The following is an 11,039-nucleotide window of genomic DNA, read 5'->3' on the forward strand; positions in this document are numbered from 1 at the left end:
GGTATTTCTCACGTAAATTTCATATCGTTACGTGTGCCATTTAAGTCCACTTGGCAGCCCACAGTGAGGAGGCCCATCACCTGTTTTCAATCATATCAAGTGGCCCCGCAATTTCTTCCGTACAAACCGATTTTTGTAGATTGTCCTGGAAAGAAAATAAATAAATTTCCAAATAGATATCAGGGACCAATGATTAGACCTTTTGTCACTTGAACTGGACCGTTGTTCTTTGTGGTCATGCCATGCAAGCTTTTTTATTGACAGTACATGTAAAAGGATGCAACTGGTCCGAGTCGACTCAGACTCGGTTGGACCAAATGCAGGTTAACACTGCAAATCATCCTGGATGAGTCGCTGAAGTCCTTGGGTGTGACGGGAAAGGGAGGAAATGAGATTACATTGAAATCATCTACGAAGAGTTCTACGAGCCGTGATTTGTGTGTGACATGCACTCCATCCATCAGCTGTGCCGATTCATGCTCACTTGACTTGGAAAAAGAAATTGGCTTGCTGCAAAACTTAGGTGGGCCGCACCGCAGGAATAAAGTTGAAAAATCATGGCTGAAACCTAAATTCACCCGCGGTATATATGTAACCTATGTTAGTTTTGGAACAGAATTATTTTTGGTATCTTCCTTAAGGGCCTGTTTGGCCAGGCGAATCCCATGGGATTAGGAGGGATGAGATGGATTTTAAGGTAATGACGGTGATGTCAGTGGATTGGTTTAAGATTCATAGGATTGCCTATATCCCGGGACAAGTTCACTGGGTCTGTTTGGGACGCCCGGCTTATCCCGGGATTTTACCTTCCAATCTGTCCAACCAAGGGATGGGATCAATTTTAAGGTAACGATGGTGATGTCAGTGGATTGTTTTAAGATTCATGGGATTGCCTATATCCTGGGACAAGTTTCACCGGGTCTGTTTGGCTTGTCATGCATATCTTGGGACATTGCAATCCCGTCCCTTCTAATACTGTGGGATTGGACTGGCCAAACAGGCCCTAAGCTCCCATCATGAGGTCTCACAACAGGTTGTGGATGGAGTGGATCCCAGTCCCCACAGAATCCAACCTTGCATTTTGGTTGCAACAAATATCATGAAATTGGAATGAAGCTTAGACTAAGAGCATATTGGTTGATATTTGGTGCAACCAAACACACCCTAATAAAAATTAATGAAATTTCCTTGTTGAATGCCCTGCTGCTATTCGCGTCCTGTCCTATTGGACATATTACAGCCACGCTATTGGACAAAGGCACCAGAGAGACCTCTTCTTTTTGCATGAAGCTCAGTCCCATTTTCAAAATGTGGCTTTCCCCAAGCAACCCAAGTCAGCTTGCACTGGGTTATCCATGGACAGGTTAAGAAGACCGAACCCTTGGCCTGCAGTCCAGTCTGAACAGAGCACAATTAGTGACCTGAAGGCTGGACCCGAACCCTTGGCGTGGCAGTCCGGTCTGAACGGAGAACAATTAGTGACCTGAAGATTGGTGGTTGTGGGTCTTGAATCCCAAGCAAATATAATAAGACCACCCTTATCAAACGATTGCAGAAAATCAGGGTCTTTAAACATTGTCGGTGGACCACACTGGAAAATTTAAAAATCACCAAGAAATGACCAACTATAAGAAAGAACAAGAAAAGAAACCTATCCATCTAAAAGTGGAATGGATGAATGAATGAATTCACATTCATCCATGTCCACCCACATGAATGGTTGGGATCATTCCACTGTTACGAAGAAGCTTAGCTATTGGATATCAAAATGTGGTTAAAAAAAAAAAAACCAGAACAGTTCGCCTTGCTTTTATAATCCAACGCAAACACATTTATATTTCAAAAAAAAAAAAAAAAACACTTGAGTGAAAGAGACTTACACTCTCTAAGAGAAATAGAGAAAGAACCATTCATCCAGCCATCTTTGATTGATCTACAAGTTCCATCAACCAAGAAAACCCTCTAAACACAGAAGAGAGTTGGTCTAAGTACGCAACTTGGGTGAAACCATGGTTTCAACCCCTACTTAGGATGCCAAAATTCAATGAGAAGAAACAGAGCATATCTCTTGCGAAATCATCCTCAGCCTCACCGTTCAATTGTCTCCATTGCCCAACAAACAGTTCTCAGTCAGCGTCTGCAGAGCAGATCTCTTCTGCAACAACTGCATACAAGGCAACGGAAAAAAAACAAAACAAAAATAAAAACATTAAGAACTCTGTAATCCTCACATCTATGATGTGAATCCTATTTATGGTTTTGGTCATACAGTGTTGGTGAACCATTTAATTCCACCTTAACATTGCTCTGCCCAGATTTTCACAAACTTGAATACCTGTAGCTATCATCAACAGAACAATGTCAAAGCGAATACTCAATGTGAATTTTTATTGACCGTTCAGATCAAGCAGGGGTGGGTCCGAACTGTATCCCAGTCTCCCCAACCTCTGTTGGGAGGTAGTGGGGTAAAAGTGGGGCCCACTTATCATGCTTAACTACCATCAACAGAACAATATCAAAGGATACCATCTGTGTGATGGTGGATCTGCTTATCAACTGTTCTGATCAAACAATGGCTGGAACTGAACGTTTGATAAGATTTCAATGACAGCAGATCTTCGCTGTGGATGTTCTCATGCCCATCTCATCCTAAGTCCCAACTATGACCTTTAACTACTAAAAAAATAGAACAATACTGATACCTCATTGTTGGCATTTCCAATGATCTTTTCTTTCAACATAATCTTCAGCCGCCTCAAGCTCTTCTTGTCTAATGATCTCTGTCTTCTGTCCTCGCCCTTATTCACGTCTTCAACCACAGCAGTCATCACCTTCCTCAAGCTCCCAAACTCCTTCGGTTTCCTTTTTCCACTGTCCCCGCCCACATTGTTATTCTCCTTGTCAGCATTCTCCAAAACCTTGCCCTTGATCGGCGTCCATTTCTTATTCGACAAGCTCAGCCTCAGAGACTGATTGCTCTTATTACCCAACAATTTCCCAGAATTCTCCTTGTCAGCATCCTCCAAAATCTTGCTTGTGATCGGCGTCCGTTTCTTATTCGACAGCCTCAGAGACTTGCTCTTATTTCCCGACATTTTGCCGGAATCTGATGCATCAGCTCTGTTAGACCTCAAAGTCATCGGAGTCTGACTCACAGCATGATCACTGGTCGGAAGCTCTCCGTCAATCTCAGTAGCCGGCATATTGGGATTCTCATGCGGATATGGTATAGCATCAGAACCGTGTTTTGGATTTTCCGGACCTTCAACCACTAGATTTTCTACTGCGGAGATGATAATGCTCTTTAGTTTGGTATCTTGATCGGTGTTCCCATTGAAAATTTCAGAGTTCAGAATCTGATCAGCAGCCATCGTTTCTGTGCCGGAATTGTTGCCTTCAATCGGATTCTTGGGAGGAAAATCATCCTGAAAGAAGTCCTTGGCATTTTCCACACCCAGATCAAGACCTGAATCAGCATCTGGATCGCAATTCTCATACTCCAGATTCAGATTTTCTGATGGCAATGAGGGATCTGTCATACCATTGCCAGATTCGTTATTATCTTCCACGAAAATCTCTGTATCAGAAGAAGATTTCAAACCCATATCCTCAACTGCATCACAAATTTCAGACTCTGAAACCTGATTTTCAGTGATGTTTCCAGTGGAATTTTCACTGGAAGCATCTGAATCTGGATTGCATTTTCCAGACTCCAGCGTTAGATTCTCCACGAGAAGTGAAACCAAAGATTCCAGATCGACATCTCCAGGGAACTGAACGACCTGATTCTCCACGAGATGTGAAGCCAAAGATTCCAGATCGGCGTCTCCAGGGACCTCATTGGTCGCATCTTTCAGACACCAATCTCGATCTGCATCTACATCGCTTTCTTCACGCTCCAGCATCTGATTCTCCACAACAGATGAATCCATCGAAGGATCTGGATCGCATTTTTCGCTTTCCAGATTGCAGGATTCTGTTGGAGAAGAAAATTCCAGAACAGCTGCTTGATTGCCATCGGGTGCGGCCACATCATCCTCTGCGTCGGATGATTCAGTTGGATGTTCACTTTCAATTGCTTTTTCTCTCAGTTCTACATCTTCAATGAATTTCTCGCTTTCCAGATTGCAGGATTCAGTTGGAGAAGAAAATTCCAGAACAGCTGCTTGATTGCCATCGGGTGCGGCCACATCATCCTCTGTGTCGGATGATTCAGTTGGATCTTCATCAGAGTTTTCACTTTCAATTGCTTTTTCTCTCAGTTCTACATCTTCTTCAATGAATTTCTCACTTTCCAGATTGCAGGATTCCGTTGGAAGAGAAGATTCCGGAACAGCAACGTGATTGTCACTGGAAGCTTCTTCCACCGAAATAACAGCAGGCGCATCATCCTCCGCAGCAAATGATTCAGTTGGATGTGCATCAGATTCTTCATTTTTCAGTTCTAAAACTTCTTCGACGAATTTTTCACTTTCTGAGGATTCCGTCCGAGGAGAAGAATCAAGAACACCGACTCGATTTCCACCGGAAACATCTTGCACAGGAATAACAGTGGCAGCATCTTCCAAAGCCAGATCTTGATCACGATCCTCGCTGCCATGATTGATTGATGCTCCTGCACGATGATCATTATCAGACAATTTCAAAGGTTTTTGTTGATCCGACATGGCAAATGCGTGAGAGATATGGATAGTTCATCAGGTGGGCTTCACCATAAATGGCCAAAATCAGGTGTCACATATTCATTAAAATTCATGTGCACGTGTGCGCTACCAGGTGACTAGACAGGCCTGATTCTTGGGCTACTGCAAATACAATCGGATGGCCCACCTGATGAATGGTCAAGATTTCAATGCTCCTTTGGATGATCATTATCAGAAGAGATATGTAAAGGTTTTTGTTGAGCCAATATGGAAAATGTGCGCGATATACGAATGGTTCATCAGATAGACCTCACCATTGATGGCCAAAATCAGGTGGCGCATGTGCATGCGTTCAAATCCATGTGCACGTGTGCACCATCAGATGACCAGACAGGCCTGATTTTTTCAGGCTACTGGCAAATACAGTCGGATGGCCCACCTGATGAACGGTCAAGATTAATAGAGGCATGATTTTTCGGACTGCTGAAAATAGACTGGGATTAGTACAACTGATGACTGGAGGCCTGGTTTTTGGGCCACTGCAAATGCACTGGGATGACCCACCTGATGAATGGTCCAGATCTGGCACATCACCAGGTTTTCAATAGGAAATCATTGTTTGATATGTCAGGTAAGGGAAATTCACAAGAAATGATGAATAACATACCTTGCTCATCCTCTTGAACATCAGATTTCTCAAAACCCTCTTTCGATTCCTTCTCAGAATCATCAGATTCTACCGATAACGATGCGATCTTGACGGCTGCTTTCCTTCCTCTGCTCTTCCGAGTCGATGGGGCTTCTTCTTGCATCTTCTTCTCAGACAACCTTGAAGACCGTCTCGTGCTGTAAGTTCGTAAACCAACAGCTGTCCGATTTTCATTCTCCTTTTCTTCCTTGATGTGGGTTTCGTTGTCCCACCGAACCGAAGTGGCAGCCGTTGCCCTTTTCCGGCCGTTGCCTGTCGTGGGCGTTTTGGGCATTTCCGATCTGTTATTTTCCGCCAGTATCTCCGGCAAATCGACATGCTCCTCTTTTTCTTGATCTTCTTTCCCTGTTCTTCTCCGTGCTGTCGAAGCCTTCGCAGCCGCTCCTCGGAGAGTCCGTGGAGCAGACGGCATCGGGCTCTCTGCCGGATATTTCAGTCCATCTTCAATTGGATTGGCCAAATCTTTAATGGGTTTTCTCCGATTTGATGTTCTGCCACAGGTACGCGGAGGATCCGTCGATCTTACAGCTGTTCTTTTGGGAGATTCGGGAAGAACAGGCGCAGTTTCGGGCATGGTCGGCTGTTGAATATCTTCAATTCCTTCGATCTGATAAATTGAAAATAAAGAAGACGAGATTAAAGAAACAAGAAGAAGAAATCCAAACAACGGATATGGGATTAAAAGAGATCCAAAAAATTAAAAGAAAAAAAAATTGCTTACCGTGTCGAGAGCTTGGAGCGCGTCAGCCATGGCGGCATTGGTCATGTTTGCCCGGATGTTGTTCTTCTTGCAGAGGATCTGGAGATCTTTCCTTGGAAGGCTGTTGAAATCCATGGTGCTGGAGAGTTGGAAAATCGTTGTTTCTTAGAGAGAGGGAGAGAGAGATTTTGGTGCTGTAGAGCAGGGAGATTTTTCGGTGTGGCACGGAGAGAGAAGCAATGCCCACGCGTGTATATATATACATGGAGAAAAAAGAGACGTTGCCGTAAGTTGAAAAATATGACCGTTGAGGGATTTGAATTTTGATTGCTGGTGCTAAATTCAAAATGATCGGCAAAGAAGCGGATTGAGGGGATTGGCTACTCCCCCTGACACCAGCCAATGGCTGGTGGTCGGTGCTATGTGGGCCCCGCCATGATGTATGTGTTTCATCCATGCCATCCATCTGTTTTTACAGATCATTTTAAAGTATAAAATCTAAAAATGAGGTAAATAAAAATCTCAAGTGTACCACATTACAGGAAACAGTGTTGAATGAGGGTTAACCATTAAAAACATTTTGGGGGCCATAAAAGTTTTGGATTAAGCTGATATTTGTTTTTTCTATTCATCTGGGCCTTTATGACCTAATCAACAGATTGGATGTCACATAAACAGTATAGTGGGCTTAGGAGGATTTTAATGGTTGATATCCAATCACTATTGTTTTCATGTGGTGTGTTCAACCTGAGATTTATATCCCTCTCATTTTTGGTATCAAGCAATACAATGATCTTTAAAAATGGATGAACGTAATGGATGAAACACATGCATCATGGTGGGGCCCACATAGCACCGACCACTAGCCACGGAGCTGGTGTCAGGGGGAGTAGCCAATCCGTTTCAGATAAAGTGGAAACATCTCTCTACAGCATAAGTAGCAGGGTAGTGTCTTAATCGGGACCTTCAAAGTTATGGGCCCGATTATAAATGGCCCATGTTTTGAATATAAAACCAATCAGAAAACGTAGTTGCTAATGTTGACCATCTGGGCCATCCATCTTTGTTTCAGTTGTTTGCTTTGAAGGCAACTGATCAGATGGACAGGATCATTAAATCTACACGTATCTTTAATTACTTTCAATTCATAGTGTGCCCCACTATTTGGATGGTCCTGATTGATACGGCAATCTGCATCGTGTAACATGGACGGATGGATCTACCGTCGTATTCTTCTTCTGTTTCTTCCGTATCCCAGTGTTTGATTTTCCAAATCGCATGTAAACAATTACTACTCCGCCTGTTTGAAAATGCAGTGCATTTCTGTTTTGAAAACCGCGCAAAAAAATATTGGTTTAAATTTCTTGCCCCACCGTGATATATATATATATATATATATATATATATATATATATATATATATATATATATATATATATATATATATATATATATATATATGGGAAAAGGTACTATGCGCTCGACCTCACCATGAGCTCCTGTGAGGTCGAGCTGTGTGGGCCCCACCATGATGCATGTCGACCATCAATACCGTGCATTTGATGGGTCCCCTTTAAATTATGGGATATCCCAAAAATCAACCGTATAAGGAACTCAGGTGGGCCATACCATCTAAAATCATGTGAAAACATGCCAAAAATATGTAAAAGCACTTGGTGGGGCTCACCTGAGTTTTGAATGCTGCTGAAACTTGGTCTGAACCCTCATCCGAGTGGGACACACATAATGGATGGGCTGGATTTGCAATCCACATCATGGTGGGCCCAAAAAATGATTATGAATGTTTTAATGGTGCATGGCCCCTCTCCACTTCTGTCCAGTTTTAGCTTAATATTTTGAGACATAAGACAAAAAAATGGAGCTCGATCCAATACTCAAATGACCACACTAAAGGATACGGCAGAACCAGTACATTAGTAAATGTTCAGTTCCCTAAATCTTATGGTATGGTCTGCTTGAGCTCGTTATTAGCCTCATTTTTTCGTGGAGCTGACATAGTAGATGAACAGTTTGGATAAGACACCAACATCATGGTGAGCCCCATATATATTTGATATATGGCAGTATCCTCGGTTTTAAAGCAAGTGAACGTAAAGTACAACAATGCTATACTTACCCGGTAAAATAATTATTACCATTTTGCAGTGTATTTACCAAAGGTTTTCAAAAAACAAATTGTCCACCGTTTGAGAATCATCTGATAGGGTGGAAGTTCAGAGAACCACACATGTGCCACCTGTTCTGCACACGTGAAATAGACATATTTCAATCTAAACCATTCGAATAGTGAGCCACAAGATAGATGTGGCATGGTCCAAAACTTACAATAGAAGATGATTTTAAAATGTATGTTTCATTGCCGTTTGGATTAGAGTTGAAATATTTAACGGTCAAAATTCAATGAATATATGTCCACTAATCTGAGGATAAGATCATCCCATCTATATAATTTTGGATCAATATTGCATCCAAAATCTGGCCAATGATTTGGACGGTTTAATTTGAGATAAATGTATCCAGGTATATAGTATCCGTATGCAGGTGTAGAGTTTCTCGCAATAGTAATTGAGGATTATCAATTACATACGTTTAAATGGCGTCAAAACGGTCCAAACGGCAGGCACAGTAGACGGCGACTTTCTCGTTGCTCCCGCGGACGCGGGCTTGGATTAGGTCAGTCCGGGGTAACAGCTTAGCGGGTGAGTTGATGTATGTGTCGTATATCCATGCCGTCCATTCATTTTGCCAGCTCATTTTAGGACACTAGCCCAAAGATGAAATAAAAATCTTAGGTGGACCACACCATGGGAAACAGTGGTCATTGAATGCTCACCATTAAAAAATTCCTAGGGCCATCCAACTTGTTGATAAGGTCATACAGACCTGTGTGAAGGGAAATAAATAAATATCATCTTCATCCAAAACTTTCGTGGCACACAAAAAGGTTTTTAATGGTTAATGAACACTGTTGCATGTGGTGTGGTCCACTTAAGATATAAATCTGCTTAATTTTTGGGCCATGCCGAAAAATGAGCAGGCAAAAAGGATAAACGGCATGGGTATACGACTCATACATCAAGGTAGTTCCTATGGTTAGGGACTGACCCACTAAGCTGTTAACCCAGCCTTACCTAATACGCACCCGTACCTGCCGCGTGTTTTAATTTGTTGGGTGTGGACGGATGGATTTTGGGCTGTAATAATCTTGAGAACCGCTTTCTCTACTTATTACCTTTTTGGAGTGTTTTATACTGCGATTTGGTTGATTTTATTTTACTAAAGTCATCGTTAGCTAATTTTTTCGTTTCTACAGCCAACTAAACCTTATATAAAACTTAGGACGTAAATATGAAGATTTTCCATCCTAAGATGATTCTTTTATTCTAAAATCAAAAATTTTGATTAAGGAGCAAAGTTATGGAAAAGAAAGCTGTTAAGCACACACTCTGACTATATATATATATATATATATATATATATATATATATATATATATATATTATATATATATATATATATGAGTAATGCTCACACCCGAGTGTTAACCTATTAAGAGCCAAATTCCATGCATATATATATATATATATATATATATATATATATATATATATATATATATATATATATATATATATATATATATATATGAGTAATGCTCACACACAACTGGTTGGACATTTTATTTTCATCCAACTAGCCATGCATTTAATGAAAGCAATCCCTATTAATTAATGAAAGTTAATGCTTCCATATGCTAATGCCTCTTAATTACCTTACAAAGAACGGTGGAGACTGTATTTGGTGTTATTCCTAACAGGGGTGATTCCTTGACCATGGGACCCACCTTAAAGCATATATTGAATATCCATACCGTCCATTATTTTTTCACATATCATTTTAGTGCATGATTCTAAAAATGAAGCAGATCCAAATATCAAGTGAACCACATTATAGGAAACAGTGGACGTTAAATGCCTACCATTAAAAGTTCCTAAGGCCCACTGTTATGTTTATTTGTCATCTAACCTATTGATAAGGTAACACAGATCTGTGTCAAGGGAAAACTCAAATATCTTTACAGGTAGGGTGGACCCCACGGCCTAGGAGCACCAAGTTCTGTGTTACACGGGTTACACGCTAATCCATTTCCTACTCAGATTGCGTAACAAGTCACATGTGTGGCTACATTCCCAGTAAACTATTAAGTTCAACTGGTTGGACTAAACGTTACGCCCATCATATGATTACTTATAAAGTATGATGTTTATATATATAGACATCGCGTATTTTTAATGATCATTAATATCTACACATTAGATGCCCCTCACCCTTTAAAATAGCAATCAAACAGTGATAAATAGAAAATAAGTTCTGACACGGTATTGGTGTTTTCCTTTCATTCAGGTCTGTGTGACCTAATGAGCAGGTTAGATGGAAATTAAACATTACAAAAGGCCATAAGAAGTTCTCAATTGTAAGCATTCAATAACCATTATTTCTTGTGGTGTAGTCCACTTGGATTTTGATCTATCTCGATTTTGGGCACAAGATATACAATGAGATATCAAAATTAATGAACGGCGTGGATAAAACACTTGTACATTAAACAACACCTACGCCGGTAGCAGAGGAGTCATTGTGGAACCTGACTCCCCATTTGGGCTAAAATTCCATCTGTATCCAGTGGATGCAGAATGCCGATCATCGCCTTTGGCTGGAACTTTCCGAGACAGCAAGCTAAGAGGGACCACGGTAATGTTTACGGCAAATACATGCAGCATGTTTTTGCCGATCAGGCTAGGAAATGGACAAAACAATGAGGCAGATCAAAAGTTATGTGGGCCGCAGGATGAAAAAAGTGGGAATGCTACTATTTAAACCTCCCTTGGTTTTACAGCCGTGATGTTTATATACCATCTATACCCTTCATGATGGGCAAAATGTGTTGGGCAAAATGTGTTGCGTG

At 41.2% G+C, this 11,039-nt stretch overlaps 1 protein-coding gene across 1 annotated transcript; it reads right to left on the minus strand.

Moving 5' to 3' along the window:
* Positions 1-1,735: 1,735 nt before the first annotated feature.
* On the minus strand, positions 1,736-6,394 carry LOC131233333 (uncharacterized). Its single transcript, XM_058230008.1, has 4 exons — positions 6,074-6,394; positions 5,311-5,959; positions 2,703-4,615; positions 1,736-2,164 (listed from the first exon to the last, which is right to left on the minus strand). Exons 1-4 carry the CDS (start codon positions 6,185-6,187, stop codon positions 2,096-2,098), a joined length of 2,745 nt encoding a protein of 914 aa, XP_058085991.1. The 5' UTR covers positions 6,188-6,394; the 3' UTR covers positions 1,736-2,095.
* Positions 6,395-11,039: the final 4,645 nt, after the last annotated feature.

The sequence above is a fragment of the Magnolia sinica genome, chromosome 18 (assembly GCF_029962835.1).
Source record: "Magnolia sinica isolate HGM2019 chromosome 18, MsV1, whole genome shotgun sequence".
Lineage (NCBI taxonomy): Eukaryota > Viridiplantae > Streptophyta > Magnoliopsida > Magnoliales > Magnoliaceae > Magnolia > Magnolia sinica.